The sequence below is a fragment of the Panthera pardus genome, unplaced genomic scaffold, assembly GCF_024362965.1.
Source record: "Panthera pardus isolate Hobbes unplaced genomic scaffold, ASM2436296v1 HiC_scaffold_25, whole genome shotgun sequence".
NCBI lineage: Eukaryota > Metazoa > Chordata > Mammalia > Carnivora > Felidae > Panthera > Panthera pardus.
Genome location: NW_026526821.1, coordinates 65392391 through 65417913, shown reverse-complemented (window position 1 = coordinate 65417913; position 25523 = coordinate 65392391). Strand labels below are relative to the sequence as shown.

The window sequence follows — 25523 nt, the reverse complement described above, 5'->3', positions numbered from 1 at the left end:
CCCATAATTACAGTTTTCTTTGCAGGAAGTGATTACTACAGCTTGCTATTTTCTCTGTTCAGGATTTAAATGCTGTAGGAATGAGGGGTTTTCATTAACCTTGTATATATAGCTTTCTGTTTCTTCTATATTTTGCGTCCTTGTTTTAAAAGCAAAAAGCCCTAACACAAATTTTGAAAACCAACATGGTAATGGAATTTCAAGTTTTTCACCAAATTTCTTGTCTATACAGCAGCTATGGATAAATGTAAATAAGACCTACTGGAAGTGAGGGTGCTCATCCCAGTGGAGTTTTTCTGTAACAAATGGCAGGAAGAGAGAAAAGTGGTTATGGAACTCAGGGTCCTCTAACATGTGCCTGAAAACACTGGAATTCTCCTGCTGAGCAACGTGGAGGCTGACCAGCTACCATACAAGTAACCTCTACTGACCTGATTCACCTGGACTCTCAGTTGAACTACCAGGAGGTCACCACCAGAGTGAGTCACCTCATCCGTCCCCCACTGGCTTCCTGGGCATTCTTACACTGAGACTATCAGGGATTTTACCATGAAAGACGCACACCCCTGGTGTCTCTCCCTGTCTCTCAGCCCTTAAGTAAACACATCAATAGAGTTCACACGCTGTTTTACATTCTCCTCTCCCACCTCCAGTGGATGGGGCAAAACAGCTTTCCCTCCAAAGAATAACTATCTAAAATACTTCCAAAGACATTATTATTCTAATGTAACACAATAATGACTTTTAACACCTTTTGGAAAACTCTGACCTTTGCATATCCAGAGTCACTGCCCAGTGGAGTGCAGTGGTCCATCAGGCGCTGGGAAACCTTCTTCTCTGTGCTTAGGCAGGGAGGTGGGCTCTTCCCAGGAGCCTGTCCTTAGGGGGTTTCTCTGCTCCATCTGGGAAGTTCATATCCACCCAAAAGATAAACTGGATCTGTTTTCTTTTCTTTTGTTGTTCGAACTCTAGAACATAACTGAATATTAAGCGATCTCTGTCAATGAGGAACTTCCCAATCCAGCACTAACTACGGCTAAAGTCTGTACCCACATTAAGCAGAACAAAAGTATGGTTCGTGCAGGCCATGAGACTGACTCCAGCCAAATCCATTTTCAGTGCAGAGCAGGAACATTCACTGGTTTTGAATTTCCTTACCCTTGACATTTAACGAAACAGGCTCCAAAGAGAGGACTCTGCCTCTTCTGTTAAGCCTTTTATTAGGTGCAATCAGCTTCCCAATTACATAGCTGTTTTTAATACATGGCTTTAAAACTTACTGTGGAAAGGAAAAACCTTGGCATCTAGGAATTGCCCAAAGATGACCAGTTTTTATTCTAACCAGCCCCAGTCTTGCCCACCATGGGGCATCATCAAGCCAAAATGGACAGAGATGATGTCATTCCTTTTCTTATGCTCCCAACATCTATATGCTATTCCCAAACTAAAATGGCCTGCTCAAAGCATGTATACTAATTAGCCAGGACAGGAGACATCATGAAGGAACCTCTTTTGTTTTTCTCTAGGGGCCTAGGTTCAAGTTTTTAACCATTAAATGATCTGTTCTTGTTGATCTACTTCGTTTAACCTGCCCAACCATGGCCAATGGCTTTCAATAGCTAACTGAGTCATCATTGTGTATCTGCATGAAACTGACTTCTAATCCCATACAGTTTCAGTGAAGACCCATTCAATATCTTGGAAAGCGTTCTTGTCTCCAGACAGATTGTTGGATGAAATATTCTTCCTCCTTTTGCCAGGGGGCTACACAGGTGGTCTTATTTTTAAAAAAAAGATAGCATGACTACAAGCATACTCATATAGAAACACAGGCATTAGGAATGTGCAGAGAAAATTGGGTTTTCTTTTTTCTCTATAAAGATTCCAAGGTGGAGATGGTCAAGTACCACAAAGTCTTTCCTTTTAAAACAATCCAGAAGGCAAAACCCAGGAAGGCCCTTCAAGGTAATAAACATAAATGCTCCCTGTAACTGCTTCCTGGTTTGGCCAGACAGCCCTGGACAGTTACTTTTCCCCACCTCCAACATACATACGCCTTCCCTACCGAAGCTCTTTTCAACCATGTGCATGTGACCTCAGCCCCAATCTTCCCCTCAACCCCATCACATGTCCATTTCAGATCTGAAATGCAAAGTCACCCATCACTTAAAAAGAATACACACACACACACACACACACACACACACACACACCCTACTCATTCTCATGTCAGATATACAAGGCAGATGCATACATATACACCCATATTATATGTATGCTTATGGACATTACATTGTTTCTTTTTCCCAAATTTAAAAAAGAAAAGATTTGTGTTTTCAGATAATGAATTTTTATTGAGTACCTACTACACAAAGTCTTGCTAAATACTATGGGACTCAAGACATACGAAATCGTAATTCACCCTGCCCTTCCTTTTAGGCTGTGAACAAACATTCAAAGCAAACATTCAAAGAAACAAGAGATCTCCCTATACACATAATAGCAACAGACTAAATATCTGTTGGTGGTGGTGATGAGGGCCAGACATTGTGTGGGCTGGGAGAAACATGCACAAGGTGGTGGTGGTGGTGGGGGGGGGGGTTATTTCAGAAGACAGGATAATCACACCTGACATAATCAGTTTACTTTGATCATTACCATATATAGTTTAGAACACTCTTGACCTTTATAAAACTCTGCTTTAATGGAATAACGAATTTTTGAGTAAAATATAGCAGAGATGAATAGATTATGGCAGCCTTAAAAAATCTCCTTATTAATGTCATCTAAATTTTAAAAGTTATGGGTGAGGGCCCCTAGCCAAGGATCCCGCCCCTGCCTGGGTGCTGAACCAAGACTCTCACTGGTGATCCATGCTGTTCCGGCACTGTTTGGGATGGCTGTGCTTCTCACGGCTCCAAATCCACCAACTACTTCTCTCCGAAGCAGTGGGGACTGGAGCTCAGGCTAGGGCTCGTCAGATGTTAACAGACCGCTTTTTGGTAATGTCTCTATTTTAGGTATAGGTATAACTTATTTTGGCTCCCACTGATGGGTAGGTATGGTTGTGGGGAGCAATGTGTGAAGGAGCCCAAGGCCATGTCTGTGCTCAGATATGCTATGCTTGGTTAATACTGCTTGTCCTGGGGGTGGACTGGATGAGAGATGCTCAAAGGCTGTGTACCTGCCACTGATTCAACGGAAACAACAGAGGCTTTGGAGTGAGGGCCACACCTTCAAATCTGGGCTTCTGGCACTCTAGGTGACCCGGGGCAAGTCATTTTGCCTCTCTACAACTCAGCTCCTCTTCTATAAATGGAAATAATATCTATTTCACAGGGTTGATATAAAGTACTGGCTCTCAAAGTGTGGTCCCCAAACCACCAGCAGCAGCATCACCTGGGAACTTGTTAGAAAGACAAATTCTCAGGCCCCACCCCAGATCCTGAATCAGGAACTCTGGGGATGAGGCCCAAGATTGTGAATTCTGGTTCTGATGCACACTAAAGTTTAGAACCCCTGTTATAAAGAGTCGTATGAGTCCTTAAGTTATAAGTCCTAGAGTAACTTATTTTAAGGACAGAAGTCATGTTTTTCATCTGCTACAAAGTGACCAGCAAAGTACCAGGCTTAACCACGGGTGCTCAATTCTAACCCCCTTGGTAAGTCATCTGGGAGACTTCCTCCCCAAGGAGAGGAAAGAAGATGGACTCATGCTTCTGTAGCCAGTGCCAACAATGATTATTCTCAGGGAAGAGAGACACTTATGCCTATACACCATGCTAAAGCAGGAAGGATTACAGCGGGTAGATCCAGCCCACAGAGGGCTTGCCTTTGTTAAATCTCCTCCAAAGAACCGCCATTCCTTCAGTCCCAAAGGTCTCCAGTTTAACACAGTTTCACTTGCTCCACAGTGCAGGCTTTGAGAATAGGTAGGTGGTCTACTGACATGCCTGTGCAATAATCATACGGTGCCTCCCTCCCTTCCACCACCTCCTACTCCAACGAGGATCACCACACAGAGAGTCCCGTTCACCTCACAGATATAAACAACGAGGCCATGATTTCCACTGCCACACAGGCCATCGCGCATAGGCCGACATATGCACAAAGACAAACTGCTAATTGTTAGGGAAGTACAAATTAGAACCACAATGAAATACCTTTTCATACCTGCTAGGATGGCTTTTACCAAAAACAAAAAACCAGAGAAGGGCAAGTGCTGGCGAGGATGTGGAGAAATTGGAGCCCTTGTACACTCTTGGTGGGAATGTACAATGGTGCAGGGGCTGTGGAAAACATGTGGTGGTTCCTCAAAAATTTAAACATAGAATTACCATATGATCCAGCAAGTCCACTCCTAGGGACTCAAACAGGTATTTGTAGACCCGTGTTCCTAGCAGCATTATTCACAATAGTCAAAGGTGGAAACAACCCAAATGCCCATTTATGAAGAATAAACAGAATGCAGTATAGGCACACAATGGAATATTATTCACTCTTCAATAGGAATGCAATTTTGACATGTGCTACAACATGAATGAAACTTGGACACATTATGGTAAGTGAAATAAGCCAGACAGAAAAGGGCAAATATTGTATGATTCCGCTTACATGAGGCACCTAGAGGAGTCAAATTCACAGACAAGGTAGAGTAGCAGTTACTATGGGCCTGGGGGAGGAAGGAATGGGAAGTTATTTTTGAATGGATGTAGACTTTTCAATTTGGGAAGATGAAGTTCTTGAGATGGATGGTGGTGATGGCTGCAAAACAGTGTGGATGTGCTTAATGCCAATGAACTGTACACTTAAAAAATGGTTAAAATGGTAAATTTTATGTTACATATTTTTTGCCACAATAAAAAGAGAGTCGTTAACCACCCTCACCCCACCACCATCACCTAAGGAAAAAGACACCACAATGACAACCTTGTAGTCCTAAGTCTCAAAGTAAATGTCTTGAACAAAAAGGACTCCCAAACATCTCCATGTTTGAAATCTAAAATGATAATGACAGCTACACCTTTTCAAGATAGTGTTCCCAATTTACTTCAGCTTGCCAAGCTCTGAGCATATCTGATGTGAAAAAGAGACACTCAGCTGAAAACGGAGATTTGGCTGTGGCTCTCCAGTGTGTTTGCTCGGTAGCTTCAAAATCCCCATCCTTCTTCCCGTTAATGAAGGTTTGCTTCGACCTTTCCATTAGCCCACAAACTACTATTAAAAAAGCCATTTATCAGATTAACACTGAGTACTGCAAAAGTCATCTGCAAGCAGCGTGCACTTTTCCACGTAGGGGTTGCCATGCCAACAGCTGCTCCATGTTCATTGTACAGAAGTATCAATTTCAACAAAGTCCCGCTTCATAGTTCTGAGGACCGATTCAGTCTTGTTGTCCCTCCTCACTTCCGAGATGTACCCACGTGGCAAAGACCCCACCAAAATCAGGTAAATGACCGAGAAAAAGAGCAATGACAAAATTGACCAGCTGCATGTCTACATACTGAAAATGCTGTAAGGCAGGCAATATAGTTATTTCCTCTATCTCTGACCCCCATCCTAATTCCTCAGGAGTACACTCAGGGAATCTGATGTAATAACCATTTTGCCAGTAATTCTAGAAAAAGGAGTCCAGAGGGAATAAACTGAAGGAGAAACCAGAATTACACAAATTTGTTGTAATAGATTATTTGCCCAGAGAGCAGACAACTATAAATGAAATGGGGTAAGATACTTGGATTTAATTGGTGCTAATTTTGATTGCAATTTTTTTCTTTTAAATAATGCCTGAGAGGTTTTAAATAAATGTGTTTCAATTGACTAGCATTATCACATTTCAGAAGGTTTAGATTTGGAAGAAGAATCTGAAACAGAAAGCTCTAGGAAACAATTTGTCTTTGACTCAAGAGTAAACCTAACAAGCAATTTCCAACCACGAGTAATGAACCCCAGTCTCACGCTAAAACTCCTGATGAAATCAAAGAAATAGCCAGACCAGTTTAAAGTCATTCAAAGAAAATAAGCAAATGCTGTAGACAGCAGGCTCCTAAATGAACAGGAGCCATTTTTATGTCAAAGTGGACTAAATCTATGTCACACTTCCAGCCACCATCAGCAAAGGAAGAAAAATAGCTCATCATAACCCTTAAAAACACATAGCTTTCAGGGATGGGACAGAAACATTGTATTGATACCATTTATATCAGCTAATTAAAAAAAAAATCTTCTAACTGTGACATACCCAAATGATACTTTACACACATTAAAGTTTCCAGTATCAGGAACACACTATTGTGTGAAGAAGAAAGGGCGCCTTTTACAAGATATGGATTGTATCACAAAATTTCAGAAGGGCAATAACCAATTAAAATTTTAAATGGGGCTTATTTGAAATCTCAGGCACAGGAACACCACTGAAGAAAAACTTGTTCTCCCAGCTAGTGGCTCCTTGCTCAAAGCAGATACATGGGCCACACTGGGAGATCATCTTATCCAAAGTGAGACCAAGCCCAGTCCTGACAGCCCTATGGCCTCAGCCTTCTCTATGCAATCATGTGTATTATTCTAAGCCTAGAGAAAAGCTTACATGGGTGGGGGGGGGGGGGGGAAGCACCTTTTAATTTGTAGTTATTTCTGGGATACCAGAACTAATACACTGGTCGGGAACATGGAAGAGATGCTGCTTTTCAGGTTTGAGAATAATGTTTGGGCTGGTTATAGCTTGTTTTCTGAGCCCAGACACGTTAATGAACAGGGGTTGCATTATGATACATCTGTAAGTGGGATGTAATACAGCTACTTATTAAATCTATGTACCATGATAGCTAAGAGATAACTCTGATATATTGCTGTATAGAAAGTGCAGTTTTCACAAGATATAATAGTATTCTATAATTACGTATCTATATTTAATATAAAGAAGGATGAGCAAGAAAATGTTAACAGTGTTATCTCTGGGTGGTAAAATTTTGCTGATTTTTAATCCTGAGGTCCTCGCATATTATGACTTTTTATAGGAAAATGCATACTTTTAATGATAAAAAAACTTAGCCACTTTAAAAATAATCTTACAGGAGAGACAATTTATAGGGACTGCTGTGTGTGTGTGTGTGTGTGTGTGTGTGTGTGTGTGTGTACATGAACATTCTTGCACAGTCTCCCCAACTCCCCTTATGCTATCATCTCTCACCAGCCAATATGGGGAGCACTATCCCTCCTGCCTTTGACTCACAGGGCCCAGGGCACTCCTGGGTGATGTTTACACATCCCCATCCTCCCTCCATATCCTGCTCTCCATCCAGCAGCGTCACTGAGCTGCCCCTTGCGCTGGGGGCAGCCATTCAAGAAGCAAGGAAATATTATGCAAGAGCACAGGAAGTCAGAGGAGACAGGATTCTGGGCAGGCCTGGCAAGGAGTCTGTGTGAACTCCAGTGAACATGCGGACTTTGCTCAGTGGTGCTGAAGCCAGCGGAGAGCCTTCCCAGGGCGGCAAGGGAGAGCCGTCCACCTCAGGTCTCCGGCCAGTGGGCCGCCATCCAGAACTTGATGTACCTGATTAAAGGCAGATAAACCCACATCCCAATATTTCTACTTTTTTGGCCCAAGTTCAAGGTGACTCCCCAACACTCACGCACGGTGACTCACCTCTGTCCCACAGCGTGCTCCCCTCCCCCCCCCCCCCAGTACAACATGATTCCATTCAGTAATGTTTGAGCCTGTTCCTCTCAAGGCCACCGGCTTCCTGACTCGGGCCTCCTGCTCACTGCCTCAGATCAATACTTTCAGGTGGCTTGTGTCCCTCATCTCATGGCAATATCAAGCCTGAGGACCCCAGTTATGTTCATTTACACACACACACACACACACACACACACACACACACACACACACACACATGCACATATACCTATTCCTGTATATAGGGGGGTCGTGGCAGTAATAACACCCTCTCTTGCAGCAGTTTCTATTTTCTCAGCCCAGGCAGAGATAATAGCAGCCATGTAACAGATGTGGAATCTGAGGCTCCAAGGGAGTCCATGACTGACTGCAGCATGGTTGTGGCAGTTGGGAGCCGGTCTCTTAGTTAAGGGTGCTCTCACTCATCCCAGCAGCCCACCCCCTACTTCTCTGGCATTAGGAGATGAGCCACTGCCCCTCCTGATAACACACGGCTGTTCCCTCTGTAGAAACCACTGGGCAGTGCACATTGTGTCACAGCTCACCCCTTCCTACTTAAGGGAGGTCCTGCTGCTACTGTGGAAGTGGATCCAGCCCTTCTTTCTGGCATCACGCCATGCCCAACAGCGACTGCCAAGTCTCTGCCCCTGTCCACTTGAACCTCCTCTTGGGCGGGGAGCAGTTCAGGGAAATTGGAGAGGCTTCCTCCAGGCACCCACTGATCACCTTTAACGCCCATCCTCCTTCCCTAAGGAAGCACCTGGAAACCAGGCTCCACTTGGACGGCACTTCACAATGGAATTAGAACCCTAAAAGGCATCTTTGTGTCTGGTTGCCCCCTACTGGCCCATTTTAAAGGTGGAGACACTGAGGCCCAGAGGTCACTCGGCCAGTTAGCATGCCTCTTTCCTCTTCACCAGACCACAGAAATTCCACTAGCTACCCAAACAGGACCTTTCCCAAGCAGAGGGGGACAAGATGTGGGTGGTGGGGTAGACAGACCCAGGCAGAAATGCGGCTGTGGTCCTAGGACTCCCACTCCCCTTTGCCTCTGTCAGGAGCAGGCAATGGTATTCCAACATGCAAAACCAGCCACATAGGGAACGACACCAACCCAGTCACTGCCCCTGGCCTGACAATTGCCAATTGTGGTAAGGAGCAACACTGGAAGTCTCCTGGGACTCTGTTGTATATTTCCAGACGCCACCAACACACAATGGCCACTACTCCTCCGGTGTAAACATTGCCAAATAGGGCAAACAATAACATCATCACAACACAAAATCAGTAAAAAGAGGCTGGGCCTGGGGGTTTGTTAACACGGGCTCCAACATTTTTTGTGATCACATTTTTATGCCACATGAGAATGACAACTACTTTAATCTATATCATGAGCTTTGGGGGAAAAAATTAAGCACCAAATGAATGTAAGAAACAAAAGTGCAGAGTTGAGGACAAAGACCCAGCAATCCTAGCTTAATTATTTCACTTAGCAATTATTTAAGAAGCATCTAATATGTGCCTGGCACTTTCCCAAATGCTAAGGATATGATGTTGAGCAAGTCAGCACAGTCCCTGTGCTCCAGGATATTAAAACTAGAGGAGAACAACAGGTAACAGGCAGACAAAAAAATAAATAAATAAAAATAAATAAAAAAATAACAGCATGTGGAAGTATTGTTAAAAAAAAAAATAGAACAGGGACAGAGGGATGGAAATTAACTGAGGGAGGTCAGGAAAGGCTTCCCAAGGAGGTGATACTTAAGCTGAGACCTCAGACCCTAGTCAGCTGGCTGGCCTGGGCACGGGGCTGCAGGAAGGGCAGGTTCAGGCACAAGAGATATCAGGAATGCTGCCGATCTGAGGCCAAGTATCATGGTCACCGTGTGGCAGAGCCAGGGTCCTCCCACCCAAAGCCTCTTCCCACTTCTAGTAACACCCAGAGGCCCAGGTATCATCTAGGCAGTGTATGTCCCCCCATATCTGGATCTTCCAGTAAGTTGCCTGACCTTTATTTTAAAGACCTTGGACCAGGCACCCTGTCCCTTCAAGAGCCCACGATTAGGTCTTGCTTGTAAGATGCAAAGCATCAGGTGGGTCCTGAGCAGATGTGATGTGGATACAGCCCTTTAGATCATGAGATCTGGGGGTGCCAAGTCAAAGGGAAATTCCCACTCATAACAGGATGGTAGCCAGCATGGATGCTCTGTCTCCACAGGTGAGGGGACACAGGCCAGGCATGGAAAGGGACACGTCCCAAGTCACACCATTGTTCGGGAGTCCTGGAAGGTTTCTTGGTCTCTTGGTGTTATCAGATTTCCTCACGTCTCAGAGCATGGGAAAAATATAACTCATGCCCTGAAATCACTATTGGCAGGAGCCCATAATCCTGAAAAGCATCTTCTTTTAGATTCTCCTGAGACTCCCTTCCAACTGCAGTCAACAGGTAACCATGTTACCAGTTATTAGTTACCAAAAGGTAACGATGTGCTGAATAATTACACTGCTGTGCTTGTTAGTAATGATGCCTTAACGTCTGCACTTTATACTTTCAAAGATCTTTGTAGGGAGATAATGGCTGCAGAAATGATTTTTACAGTGTAATATACTTTTAACATAAGTGGTTTTATTGAAACTCTAGCTCATTTCAACCTCATGACAGCACTCATAGAAAGCAGTTAGTGTGTCTAATCCCCATCTAGGAGTGAGAAACATTCAGAGAGGTTAAATTACTGGTTTTCGATCACACAAGTCAGAAAGGAATCTAGAACAGTCTTTCAGATTCCTTGAGACTGTTGAGAGCTCCCCTGACCTGCACATGGAGGCAAGTCCTGCCAGGGACACAAAACAAATGAAGGTGGCCCTGGAGCATTTACAATCTGTTTGGCAACACAACGGCTAAGAAATATGGAATTCTTGGGACACCTGGGTGGCTCAGTCAGTTAAGGGTCCGACTCTTGGTTTTGGCTCAGGTCGGGTCGTGATCTAATGAACTGTGAGATAGAGTCCCACATTAGGCTCTGCACTGACAGCTTGGAGCCTGCTTGGATTCTCTCTCCCTCTCTCTCTCTCTCTCTCTCTCTCTGCCCCTCCCCTGCACTCTCTCCAAACAAACAAACACTTAAAAAAAAAAAAAAAGAAATATGGAACTCTTGTGGTCATTCCCTGACGCTAATTTTGGAGGCAAAGAAACTCAAGTGGGTGAAAGTTTGTCCCTTTCCAAAATAAACATGTACCTTGCTGTGGCCCAGAAGATCTAACTCAAGGAGAATTACAGCTGTCGTCATAACCCTTATAAAATCTGAATCCATACAAGGAGATACAGGTGGCCCAGAATCACAAGGCTTATGCTAATCTATTGAAATAGTTTCAAAGGTGCTCGAATGAATGGCTTGGAAAAGACGGGATCAATGTTCATAGTGAGCTCAGACTCCTTTCTGCCAGCATTCTCTGGTCACTAGGCTTTCCCAAGGCCCGAAGTTGGCCAGAGGCTGTGGTGACCCCACCATCACCAAGAGTGCCCGGGTCCCCTGTCCTCACTGACCTAGGTGGGGAGAACAGTTTGCCAGGAGTTCTGCAGAGGCAACATTGAAATTTTTCAAAAGGAATTTTTACTTTGGAAAGGAAGGGAAAAGAGAAAAAACACAAAGGAATGGATACACTATGTTCACAGGTTTTAGACCCTAGTGGTGTAGTCACAAATTATCTTGGTTAGGACACCTTCTTTTCCTCCCAAAGGCCTACCTGGAGCTGAGGTTAAGTAGACGCCAAACTCAAGCTTCTAGGCCTAGCCAGATTCAAGTAAACACCACTTTCCGGCCAATGGGGGTTCTTAGGATGCCCCAAAGGCAACTTCCTGGGGACTGCCCATGGCCCCAGACAACCCTATATCTGGGCTGCACAGGGCTCTGCAGCTGTCTGTCACCTGCAGTCCCAGATGAGGAAGCCTCCTTCCACCTGCCTCCAGAGGCCCTTCCTTCGGTTCAGGCCCAAGGTTCAGCAGCCTGCACAGAGTAGGTACAGACATGATTACTGAGCACACCGCTGAATAAAGCTATTATGCCAGCGCTGGGTAGCAGTTTCCCAGTTTCACAACCATTTATTGATTACTGAAGGGATAGAAAAGGAATAAGAGATGAAGACATGCGGTTGTCATGATGAGATTAAATCCCAAGCCAAGAGCATTCAGGAGCTACAGGCTCCCTCAAGGTGCCATTGGACAGCATGCGCTGAGGTGACTCTGCTGGTCCTTGGTGTGGGATCCTCTCCAGTGATTTGGGATCTCTGGTCAACGCTCTGCTCACAAGTGTCCAACCATGACCTCTAGTGCTTCTAAATACCTCCAGGGGAAAGGTTACACCTGCTGGGGGAGCGCAAAAATTTCAGCCACCAGGTGACTCCAGAAAGATAATGCCTTTTCTTTCTCTTCTGGCAGCATCTGCCCAAGAACATCAGAGCTCAGGCTTTAGGGAGTGGTGTAGGCACACAACAGGAAAGACAAAGGTCAAGGAACTGCTTGGCTGCAGTTCTCTGCACAAGAAATGCTATTAATGGGTAGAGACTGGCAAGAGGGCTGGTCTGACTTGGATTTGGTGGTGTCTCTTCCTATAAGTAGTGGTGTGTTGAAGGGACTTTACAATAATCAGACTCAAAGCCCTAGAATCTGGAATGAGAAAGAGCAAGAAGGGACAGAGTGACAGACTTGATCAAATTGAAGGGGACAAAGACTTTACCACCAAAAACGAGAACACAGGGTAAGGGTCATTGCACCCTCCCTCAGAGCCTGAAGGAAACTATTGTAGCATATGGTAAGCTGACCCCTTTGAGCTCCTGTTTGGTACAACGGGAGGTATTTATGCCCCTGAGTGATGGTATAGTCCTATATATATTTATATATATGTTCCAGTGTGATTTGGATACACTGGCAAATGACCGATTTCCTAAGCAATATGGGGGGACTTTTCAGTCTTGGAAGTCATTCCTACGGAGAACAACCACAGCCTCATCCAGCCATCCTGCCGGGTTCACACGAGAGCCAGGCTCCTGGTTGGAAGATAAAAGAGGTGCCCTGAGCAGCTCTCTCCTGTCCCACTAATTCTCAAGAGAGACGTGGGCTGCTCCTGTGGCCCCAAGGCAGTCCAACGATTCTATCACAAGATAACTCAGGACGGACTGTTCCAAACTTCTCTATAGCGGCCCAGGCCTGGTCCTCACCTCCTGTCCGTTAACAGTGCTCTGGATTCAGCTGTGCAAGGAGCCAGCGCACCAGCCCTGACATGCACACCTTGTTTATTCCTGCCTCCTCCCTTAACTTAAGCTGTTCGCTCCAGCTGGAATGTCCCATACCCACATGCCTACCCAAGTTCTACCCAATGTTCAAGACCCAGATCTTAAGGCTCCTCTGTTAAATGGCCCTCTAATAAATGCTAACCATCTCCCTTCCTAACTATTCGCAACACACAAGACCTATTTACCCTTATTCACACTCATTTAATTACTACCAATATTCCACTGTTCGGTCAGTCTTTTATCTGAGCTAGTTTCAACTACCAAACAAGACTGTAAATCTTAAAAAGGGGCCTAGGGTCCCCATCAACATAACCATCTTGCAATGTGTTAAACAGACAATTTTAGGGATTCTTTAACACCAACACTAGACTGTAATTCCCCTGAGTACAGGTCCATCTAATGGACCTCACTGCATGGCATGCCACCTGAATGTGGTAGGTGACCATAAATGTTTACACACAGACCTCACCACATGCATGGTGGGTGACCAAGGAGAATGGGAAAGTTGATCTGAGCAAAGGTTTCTCCCTGTGTCTCCAACCCTCTGTAACTAAGCACCCAAAATTCCGGTCACAGAATTACTGAGTCTACAAAGAACTACTGGGCACCCAAATGTGGGCCTCTGTTCTGGGTGCTATGGGAAGAAAGAGAAAGGTGACTGCCCCTTGCTCCCCATGGCCCTTTACCCCAAGCACCACCCAACAGACTGGGCACCAGATCCCTCCCCTAAGTCTCTCCCCAAATCCCTTTAGTTGGGGAAGGAAGAGGACAGAGGGGAGGGGACCTGCCTCCTCCTCAGGCACTTGGGAGGGCCCTGCCTCCATTAGCTTCACCCTTTCCTACGGGCTCTCTCCCTGCCACATTTTTAAAAATCAAACCTGAGTAAAATCACAAGTGTAATGCAAAAACAAAAAACAAACAAACAAACAAAAAAAAAACCAAAAAAAAAAAAAAAAAAGAAAAAGATGATTGGTCCCTGCTCATGAAGGCCTTACTACCTACATGTTTTCAGAGACAGACACACACATGCACACGCACACTCAAAAGCAAGGTGTGAAAGCCTCATACAAATAAAATACAGACGGAAAACCATATAAATACAGGGGTAACCAATGTGCTGCTGATCGGGGAAGGTACCTCAGGGGAGGTGACTCTTCTGAACTGAGAGTTGTGTTTCCTTCTGCACACACTTTCCCATCTGGCCTTTTAAACACTGACACTAAGCTGGAGTACTTTATTGTTTGGCTCGCACTTGCCTTGGTGTATTGGGTGCTCCTGAAGTGAAGTGTTGACATAGTTCTAGCCTGAGGTTTGCATTTGATGTAAAATCAGGTATCAACAAGACCTGCATGTGGTTCCCCCAAGTTTTTCTTTTCCTTTTTCGTTCTTTTTAAAGGAAAATGAGTCCAGGGCTCAAATTTACATGACTGAGAAAAGGAGGGCCCAAGAGGAGGGCTTTCCAAGTGACCCAAGGGCCAACAACCAAGCAATTCTATGATTTTTGAAAGTTAAGTGTGATTTTAGGGACTCAAAATATGGAAAATATTACAGAACACAGCAGAAAATTTAGACACCCTGGCCCTTAAGCAACACACAATCTAGTTGGAAGGACGAGAATACATGAAATGTCATTAGATAACAAGGAAACAGAATCAGGCAGCCTCTTTAGTAAACATAAGGAAGAGCTACAGTGCGGTGGAGGGGGGTGCGGTACGAGCATGGGAATTACTACAGCAGGCTTTGCTGGAGCCGGAGAACTTGGGCTTGCACTAGGAAAGTGGCGGATATTTGAGTAGAAAGAGCATCCAAGATAGCAGTACTAGGGTGAGGGAATCCAGGTGGGAAGGAGCCTGTGACATGAGGTAAACAAGTCACTAGGGCACGGGGAGGTGGAGGTCTGCATAGCTGGAGCTCAGAAGGCATGTTGGGTGATGGTGGTTGGGGGGAGAGAGCTGGGATGGGGTCTCTTCCACTGCCGTGTAGGCTGCCCTTGGGAAGGAAATTAGGCCAAGGATCCAGGTCTTCTTTCAGACTCTACGCAAGCCAATCCTTCGAGATCTTTAGGAGAAACAGTCCAATCTACGACAAAAGAAACCCTTTTCCCACCCTGAAGACTCTCTGTGCTCTGAGGACGTGACAACCCTGCCTAAAACAGGGGCGGTATCAGCACCATGCAAACCTCTGATGGGAGGCTAGGAAAGCTATTTTAGTAGCCAGGCTGCTTCCCAGCCAGTCAGATATCAGGTAAATGCATGGGGCACCAACTTCCATGGAACACCATAAGATGCCAGAGAGTGGGGCCCCACAGTGGACTACAATTTCCTCTGACTTCTTGACCACCCCAAAGGGCCTCGCCTAATGGGAGGGGCACATCAGCTGAGCCAGGACATGCTGAGTAAAGGCAAGGAAGCCAAAAAACCAAGAAGGGCCTGGTTCCCATGCCCCACCCACCATTAATTCCCCTAAGTCCCTGGTTTAGAATAAAAGACAGACTCCTGCCGCACAGTGATATGGTTACATTTATAGAAGCGCCTGTCCCTGGCAAAATGTGACCTTCATACTTTTCTTATCTTAATATCTGGGTAAACATTTGTTGTGCAAGCACACAAATAAAGGTTCTAAAGGTGAAATGTGGTGTGTCTGGCAACACCATGCTGCTCCAAACCGAGGCACCAGAAAGCCCTTTTGGCTCTGCAGAGGACTTCTCTCTCCCTTTACCCTGGGCACCAAAATTAGCTTCATCAACCTTAGCCAGTGCTGGAGTGAAAGCTGCCATTCTAAAATAGGATCTGAGGACTCTTGGAAACATGGGAGAGAAATACAAGGGTACAGTGGTTTACAGACACTGAAGAGAAAAATTGCAGTGAAGTGCTCTCTAAACCAAGTGTATAGGAAACGAGCATTATCAGGATTTACTCCGGAATCTTTATTAAGTGGATGATATTCTTCTTGCTCCCTGAAATCCCCACATGGCATATTTTATAAATCCTGATTTACTCCATTATGATGACTGTTTTCATTCAAAAAAATACTGTAGAGATCGCGTTCATAAAATAGTATTTACCGAATGACCTGTGCTTGAACTCAAAAACTTTTCTTTGCAAAGTCGTTTCATTTCTAGAATAATCCGCAAAAACATCTGGTGTCCCATTTCCCCATATATTTGATCACCCAGAATTGATTTTTTAAAATTTGTTTTAAAGTTCCTAGGAATGGATCCTCAAACAGCTCCTCATGAGCATAATTTTGTTGTTTCCATGTGGAATCTCGGTGAACAGAGCCAAGCAACCGATTTTTTCGTGTGTGCTTAAAGCCACTCTTTCCTGCAACTGTGTATGACGTATTTTTCCAGGACAATCTTTCTCAATACTCCAAAGTGCTTCAGCAACAGGAAGTCGTAAAGGTAGGAAGGAGGCCTGTAAATATTTGCTATAATTACTCATTAGTAATGAGAACAGTTACCACTTAAATTTGAGTCACCCCTTTTGTGCTCTTGACTCTTTATTACCTTATAGCAGGAGCCTTAGGGGTCTAGCCTCACCAAGGGCACCTGGACCCAGTGGTAGATTTCACTGCAGACAGCGTGGTTTGCTCCTGTTAGCAGCTCAATTTCCCAAGTACAAAGTTAGGATAATGTTTTGCCCTTCCTTCCCCTTGCCCCCAACCCAGGGGCAGTCAGGACCAATATTATATACAACGTGGTTACAATATGAAAAAAATTTTTTTTTGAAAATTTTGTATCACAAGTAAAATACATGTATTTGTTAATACAACATCAAGACACAGAGAAAGAGTACTGCGTGGCTAGACAATACAGCACAGTGACTTAAATGATTACCACCAAAAATAACCATATACTTTAACTGACGTATTTTAAAGGATTTACAAAATGCTTCTGAACAGTCTCAGATAGAACCCATGGATCTCTTATGCATAGCAAACCACTGACTCTCCACAAGAGAAAGGAGCCTCAGACTGAAAATAAGACCGAGAGAGTCAACTAAAGTTGTCACAGAGTTGACAAGCTCCTACAGAAACTATAATATTGGCTGTACCCCCAGCAGTTGCAGGAAGCGAACCTGGGGGTGGGGACTACCCTCCAGTAGCAGCAGCATGAGTATAGCACAGTGGAGTCATTTTCCCACTCATGTGTTTTCCTACACAGCCTAACCCAATAAAATCACTAATCTGCCAAGATTCCTAGAACCTCTCAGGTTTGACTTTTTTTTTTTTTTTTTTTTTTTAATCGGAGGGTGCCATGGAAAGGGGAAGTCACCAGAGGAATATAAGAAGAGAGTTCTAACAATCCATTTCACGGCTTTGTAGAATTGGGAAAATGCCAGATGGGTGTGTGGCAGATCAATACACATTTTTAACGGGGTCCTTTTCCTTACTCATGAACCACCCTTTCTGAAATACCTTCCCATGTGAGAAAAGAAACTGCTTCTCAGAGTCATTATCTTGCACAGAAGTTACTTGTAACTTTAAAACTGAAGAATTTTTCCAAATTAAGGGGGAAATGTGTGCCTCCTGGGAACACGTGAAGCCTCTGGTGGTCATGCCACGTAATCAGTGTTGCTGATGTACAAGTGGCCCCTGGGAAGGGCCCAAGGCAGTCAAACAAACCAGTATTTCTAGAGAAACTAGAAAAAAAGAGAAAGGCCACCTAGAAATAGATGACGTTCTGACCCATTCTGCACCTGCCTCCTTGGCTCCGGAGATCTCAAAGGGCCCCACCACTCTTCCTGACTTACTTGCAGACCAGTCTGTGGCTTTCAATACCAGACAACTGGCAACAAATTACACCCAGACTCTGCTTGAAAATCATAGATGCTGTGAGTAGCACACACCCACGCATGACCTACCACACATACGGTGATGTGCAACTGCCACTAGGATTTGCTTCTCTCTGTGTGATGGTATGTGTTGGTGCACTTATAGTTTACAGCATGACGAAAACTCAAGAAACCCGTCTAGGCCCACAGTACAGAAGCCAATGGTGTGACGGCTGCGAAAAAGCTCAGGGCTCCTCAGAGAAAGGGCTCTAGAAAAACGCACTGTATTATTATTGCAACGGTCATAGCTATTCTTTATTCCCCCCATCCATTCTTTCCTTCCTGTCCTCGCAGTTTCAAAAGATCAAAAGAGCCAGAGGAAGTCTTGTGCATCTTGATTTGGAGATGGTTCTTCAGAAGCCACAGAGGAAAACTTCTAACAGGTTCTTCTGCACAATGGGGTCTGAAGGCTAAAGTAATTATTGAAGTCTTGCCACCAGTTAAGGGTGGGAGGTGGAAAGCTTTGAACTTGTTGGGGGCAGTAGAGAACCACCTCCTATCAGAGCTGAGGAAAACGCATGAAAAGTAAGAATTTCCAGGACTTCCACGTCTACCCTTCAGATCTTCAATCCCTGTCTGTGTATGAGGTTCAATCCAGCGATGAGTCACAAAAAAGTAATTGTAATAATTATAAATACAGCAGCAAAAGCAGTTATCATCTAGAGAGTACTTACCACGTATCAGGCATGGTATTAGATAGCTTCGAAAAGGTAAGGGGGAATGGAGCCCCAGTTCAGAATATAGACTCTGGAGATTATCTGCCCAGTTCAAATCCCACTCCCACCCATGTGACCTCTGGCAGTTACCTTCCTACACTTCAGCTTTCCCATCGGTGAAATGGGGATAACAGGGCTTATTTAACGGGGCTGATCGGAGGATTAAAAGAGTTAATCCATGTACAGTTCTGAGAACAGAGCCTGCCCTAATAAGACTAAAATGTTCAGGTTTTATGGTTTTGTCCTACTGCATATATGATTTCTGTTAAGGACACACATTCTTACTACATAAAAGGGCCTCCAAATAACTGTTTGAGGATGATGGAAAATGTGAGGACACATTTTCACGGGTGTTTTAAGAAGCATTAAGAAAATGAATCACACCAGAGCTAACCCTGTGCCGCACACTCAGCTCCCCTTCCTTCCATCACCGAAAGCAGACATGTAGCTGGATACACAGGACAGCCAGGTACAGGTAAGGTTAAGGTGCACCACAAAATCTCTACTAGATACACATACCAAAGCTCTCTCCCATTTGCAACCGGGGAGAGACACTGGCAGTAAATGTAGGAACTGTCTGGGACGTGAACAGAAAGATCCTGAAATGGAAGGCAGTCACCGAATCAGACACTGAAGAACAAGGGCTTGCCTTTTTCAGATCCTAGAACCTTTTAAAGGCTATTGAGAGCTGAACAGACTTTCATCCTGGGGCGGGGGGGGGGGGGGGGGAAGGCATATATACATAGTATCTTGCACCCAATTTCAGAAGCTCATAGACCATCCCCTGAAGCCTACTCACAAAGCCCATGTTAAGAAGTTCCCTCTCTCTCAAGGAGCACCTGGGTGGCTCAGTCGGTTAGGAGTCTGACTTCAGCTCAGGTCATGATCTCTCGGTTTGTGGGTTCGAGCCCCACATCGGGCTCTGTGCTGACAGCTCAGAGCCTGGAGCCTGCTTTGGATTCTGTGTCTCCCTCTCTCTGTTCCTCCCCCAATTGTGCTCTGTGTCTCTGTCTCTCAGAAATAAACATTAAAAAAAAAAAGAAGCTCCCTCTGTCTTCTTGGCCTTCTTGAAGTCACAGCTGTCTACACTGTTATCCTCAGAGGGAGAGGGACCACAACCTCTACCCCCATCACTCCCAGGGCCCTGCTAGAGACCCCTTCCCATGCCCCTCATCCAAAAGTTCTAAAGAACAGCAAACACACATCTTAGGGGCCTTTGTGTCCATAGTATGGAAGTATACAACAGGAAATACTCCTGAATCCTCCATTTTCTCTTTACTCTCATTACCCCCAACACGGACTACCCCCGTTTGACCCTACCAGAGTCAGTCTCCATGCTGGTGATCAGTGTCTGCCTGTACAATTCCACGAAAAACTATGAACCAACTCTCCCACCCACAAACCCACACAATACCTTTCAATAACTGCGTGCTTATGTGTATGGTTATGAGCGTCTTTTCTTTGGCTTCAAAAGATTTGATCTCAACCAAAAAGTTACATGTAAGCTGCTACCTAACTATATTTTTAGGTAAACCTCCTTATGTGTCCTCCTCCCCCCACCAATCAAACTAAACAACTTGAAGGACCATATCCCCTATTTCTTAGTCTCTTGTTTAGCATTTTCTCCAGGTACGGGTGTCCAACGCTCGTTTGTTGTCTTAGGGATTTACATCATGGTGTGAACAGCAGAGCCGGTTTCCATCAGGAGAGATGACATCATGGTCCGGGGTGGTGGGGGGGGGGGGGGAGGGTGGCGGGGGGGGGGCAGGGAGGGCTCTGGTGAGCCAACATTGGTAACTTCACAATATTGGCAAACACCCGACCAGGTGAACTATCGGTGATGAACTATCAGTGATGGGCAGTACTGAAAGCAAAAGGGAAGATTCATTAGGCTAAAATGAAAAGGAAAAGTCATGTTGGTAGGAGACAGAACTGGGGAAAAGCCAGTAAAAGCAAATAGGACTGGATAGGTTTCTTAAAAAGTGAAAAAGCCTAAATCTTGAGACAAGTAATGATGGCAAGTATTTTCAAATGTATGGGGCTAAAATCCTGGAGCACTAAGCATTATCTAATTGGTTCCTTCTTTCTGTAAACATTTTATAGAATAAATTCCTACAAAGTTGAGGATCACCCTACACAGGCACACACGTGTGCACACACACACATGTGTACACACAGAGTGACTGATTTACATTCCAAGTGAATTAAACACTTTAGTACTACCAACTCCATACAGGAATCAATCTAGTAGCTGCTTGAATGTGTCTCCTGACAGGGGGCTCACTACTTCACAATGCAATCTGCCCTACTGTGGAACAGTCCTTGCACTGGTTTTGTTTAATGAGGTCCACATATAAGTAAATTTTCTTCTAAGTGAAATAAAGGGAGAGCACTAAAACAACTGAATTCATACTTCCTCAAGTTTATAGACAATGGAACCAGGCTTCCTATTTTGCAAAAAGCAAACAGAACTGCTCCTGCTGCAGCTTGGAGTCTCTTATAATTATCTAGAAGAACAAGTCTCCTTTCTACAAGGTTCAGTGATTTGGCGGGGGTGGGGGAGAGGGCACTGTAATCCCTTGGAAATCATCCTCACTGTTTAGAGGCATTTCAGGGCAGGGGATACTATTTGGTCAACAATAGGAAAATACATCATTAATGAAAGTAATGAACCAGGGTTCTGATTCTTACCAGCACTAACTTTCCTTGTGACTGGAAAAGTCACTTAACTTCTCTGGGCCTCAGTACTAGATGATTTCCATGACCCCTCATAAAATGATCATTAAGCCCCTCTTCAGCGACACTGAAAAAAACCTGAGCCACAGCATTCTTTTTGAACTTTGTGAAAGCTGTATGAATTAAATTTTAAATGCCTGAACCTAATGTGTTAAACCAACTCCGTATCATCTCTGCATGGTCATGCAGTGGACAGAGATAATCAAATGATAAAGAAATATTTATAGGAAATAAATTGAGAAAAAGTGCCTAGCAATAATATCCCCATCAGAATTGGGAAAAGATGGGCTTTGTGTTTATTTTAGCAGAGAACAACTAACTCCAGCCGGCAGGGGGATGGGGAGGTAGTTTGAAAACTTCTGGTCCAGATGTCTCCAACTCCGTTCCACTACTGGCCCTGCACTAAGTGACCTATGCATTCCAGAAAGGTGCTCTGAGCTGGGTCTGGCTTTGGGGTAGACTTTGCTCCCTGATTATCCAAAGATCTCATTTACATTTACCTGAACCACTCTCCAAATCCCCCACATCGCTAAGGATTTCCAAACTCTTCTCTCCCAGGGAAGGGACTCAGGAATGGTTTTATCAGGAGGTGAGACACTTTCTAGCTCTTCAGAGAATCAGGAACCTTAACTAATGAGACCCCCACTTGCTCAAGATAGACTGATACAGAAAGGTGAGTGCAGTACCCTTACCAAACTTCGGTTTCTGACCTCTGAAATCAATGGGAATGCCCACTACCACCCAAAAAGCGCACTTTGATACCCATTCTGGAGGCCAGCCAGCCAACCTTTAGAAAGCAAACTCTTTACTATTAAACATTAACATATCCATGGAGGCATAAACGTTTTTGGAACAAAATAATCCCGCCCACTTCTTGAAGGGCTGTTGTTAGAAGGAACATTGCAAAAGTTCTGTGCCTCTTGAATTTGGGGTAAGAAATGGTTCTGTTGAACCAGAAGATTACAAAATCTTAAGAATCCATGTTCAGAATCATCATCCTGAGAGCCCCCTGGGCAGGCATCACTTGTGAGGCACGTATGGAAAGCTAAGGACAGACACTTAGATTTAACTAAGACAGTAACTAAGACAGTATCTTTCAATGTATTGGTTCACATGCTTTAATTACACCTTGGTCCCGCAAGGAGCCTGCAGTGAACAAACAGAGTCGGGCAGGAAAAGTAAATAGATCTCAAAACAACCCAACAGGAATTGGACAAGTCCTCCTGGGGATCTGGAAGGTGAGGGGCATGCTGTGTATGCTGCCAGTCTGGGACGCAAAAATCAAAGCAAGCCACAGAGGTTAGACACACTGGGCTCTGTCACCAGCTCTGCTCCTCAGCCCCAAGGGGGCCTTCAAGGCGACTTTGCACGCTATCCCCACAGCAGTTCTCACACCCGCCGCCGTTCAGGAGAGTTAATTGGAGTCTGTTTATCCACTTTCTTTCCTTCTCCTATTCCAGCTCTCTCCATCTCTAACCAAGGAGGTAATACAGCCAGGCTTATCGAAGTAATTATTTCCCCTACTCCCAAGTTTCTTACAATTATTAAAATACATAACACAAGGACCCAGGCGCTGAGCCGCGGGGAGAAACTGACACTTCACATATCTGTCAAGATTACCATCAGGCCCCACCTCCGCGATTGCGACCTTCCCCGATAGGCATCACAGTTGTAACATGTACCTACCATAAGATCCCTCGCCGGCTCCGGAGCCCAGAGCGCGCTCATAAGAGCGGACTACAACCTCGTTTTTTGGTTGTTCAGTCGTTAGCATTGGCATCATGACGATGCAGGCTGTGTTGGTTTTACAAAATACGTCTTAAGAGATCTTAAGGTCTCTTGCTTTGCCGCCGTCAAAAGACACAGGACCCCAGAGAAGCTGCGGGCCCTGGGGACCCAGCGTGGCCGGGCCCACGCTCCCTCACCCGTGTCAGGCCGGGGGGGCGTCACAGTGACGCGGGAGCCAGGCTCAGTCCCCTCCCCCGGCGATCCGGGAGCGCCGGCCCGGGCGCCCTGCCAGAACGCGCGCGATTCGCTCCCGGTTATCAAATCCTTATCGGTGCCTCGAGGTGGGAACCGCCGCTTGACCGAAAGATGCACTGTTTCTGGCGCAGGTCCCACAGTGGAAGTCAGAACAAGAGCAAATCAATCCCGGAACGGAGCTCTCCCGGGCCTCGGTTCGGGGTCAGTCACCCCCTCCCTTCGCGGCTCCGTTCCCCCATCTCCGTACCACCGCCCCGCAGCCCTGCAGCTTATCTGACCCGGCTCTGGCCACAACAAGTTCGATTCGGTTCCCTCGAAACCCAGCCCCGCCAAGCCGCCGCCGAGGGCAGGGCTGAAAGCGCCAGCCCACCGGGCAGCCCCAGAGGAGGAGACCCTGAGCAGTTGGGGTCTAGGCGGCCGGCCTCGCTCCATTGCTGGAGGCGAGGCCGTGCCCACGCCGTGCGGCCGCGCCGCGCGCTCCCACCCCCGCCCGGAGAGGGCCAGGCGGGGAGCGGCTGGGAGGGGGCGGGAAAGCAGTGAGAGTTGGCCGGAGTTGCCTCTCACCCAGAGCCGAGAAGCTAACGAGGGCAGACGCGCAGATCGTGGCTGCCCTTCTCTGTCCTCTTGAGGGAGAGACACCAGGACCTGCCGGGGTCACCCGGTGTCGCCATTCCCTCCTCGCACACCAACACACCTGCCCCCCGCGAAGCAACCTGGCCCACCACCCACTCCCCTCCGGAGTCAAGGTGCGGGACCAGTAAGGGCGTTTCTCCAGGCTTCAATAAGGTCTGTAAACCCAGAGTTGGGGGGGCCCTTTGCTGCGTACTGGCCCTTCCGCGGGGGCGCGTCCCAGAGCCGCGCTTCGCTTCCGGCCCCTGGCTAGTTTGGGGCGCAGTACGAAAATAGCTCACTTGCAAGAACCCGAGGGGTCCGAAGGAAAAGAAGACGAGTGGATGGTGCCCCACATGCAAGACCTGAGAAGGTCGAAAGTTGACCTAAGTCGAGTCAACCCAGAAACATTTCAACATGCTGGCCACATGAGTTCGGTGCGGGGGCTGGAGCGGCGGCGATCTGGGAAGGTTCTGCGCCCCAGAGCCCCTCCGACCTCCAGGGCCATCTCCCTGGGCCTCCTGGCTTCGTCGCGCGCTCAGATTCGTGATTCCTTCGGGACACAGAACCCTCCCCTGCGAAGCCGCAGCCCCGAGTCCGCGTCCAGGGACGGGGCACCTGCTCTCCCTCTCAAACCCCTCCAAACCGATCCTCGGGCCTCAAAGACCTCTCCGCACTTCTCTCCTAGCGGCTCTTGGTCGTGCCGACCCCGCGCAGCCTGGCCATCCCGCTCCAACCAGGTCCCTCGCCGGCTCGGACGCCTGCTTACCTTTTCTTCTCCTTGTCAGTTGTCATTGTCGCCGTGGTGCTCTGAGACGCCGGACACCTGGGCTCCGTGGCCGGTAGGGATTGCAGGCGCCGCCTTCGCTGTGGCCCTCGCCAACTCCTCGCGGCCGGGGCCGGTGTTAAAGGTCCCAGGTGCTCACAGGTTCCGGGCGCCCCGCACGGTCAGGTGGAAGTTTGCGGGAGGCTGGGTAGGTGCGGGGGAGGAGGGTGGAGAAAGGTGACTGGGAGGAACCTGCACAGGGAGGCGGGGTCGGGAAAAGGAGTGGGAGGAGGCTGTCAAATCCAAAAAGAGGGCAGAGAGAGCGGGACCGAACTTCCTTTTTCCCACGAAGAAGAGTCACTTTTCTGGGTTTTCAAAAAAAAAAAAAAAAAAAAAAAAAAAAAGAAAGGAAAGAAAAGAGAGAGAGAAGAAAAAGTGGCTGCAACGATGGGAGTTGGAAGAGTCCAGGCCCGGCAGGCGCGTACGCGGAGATGACCGTACAGTCTCAGGACACTGCCGAGGATTGTACAGCCTCCTCAGGCTAGAGCTGTGTTGGGTGCAGGGACTGTGTCGCGGACCGCTCTCGAATGTCCGGCTCCCGCGGCCGCCCGCCCACTTTAAAAACTCCTACTGCCGCGCGGGGGAGGGCGCTGGGGGCGCGGACGCGGGCGCAGGGGGGGCGGGGGCGGGCGTGCGCCGGCGGGCCCCGCCCCCGCCCACCCCGCCCGCGCAGCGCCGCGCGCCGGGGCAGCCCACTGCGTCCCGGCCAATGGGGAGGCGCGGCCGCAGCCTCTGCCCTGACCCCGGCCCGCCCCCTGCCCCCGCGCTCCCGGCTCCGCCGCGGCCCGCCCGCCCCGCCTCCTCCCTTCGCAGTTCCAGAAGTTGTTTATGAGGTCGCGGGGTGGCGGGTG

The 25523-nt window shown here is 46.8% G+C and overlaps 1 protein-coding gene across 1 annotated transcript in view; it reads right to left on the bottom strand.

Annotated features, from left to right (window-relative positions):
* Nucleotides 1-25196, bottom strand: part of EPAS1 (endothelial PAS domain protein 1) — an 84010-nt gene extending 58814 nt beyond the window's left edge. Inside the window, exon 1 of the mRNA XM_053890658.1 lies at nt 24616-25196. Coding sequence (XP_053746633.1) covers nt 24616-24641 — 26 coding nt within the window. The 5' untranslated portion in view covers nt 24642-25196. The remainder of the gene's footprint in view (nt 1-24615) is intronic.
* Nucleotides 25197-25523: the final 327 nt, after the last annotated feature.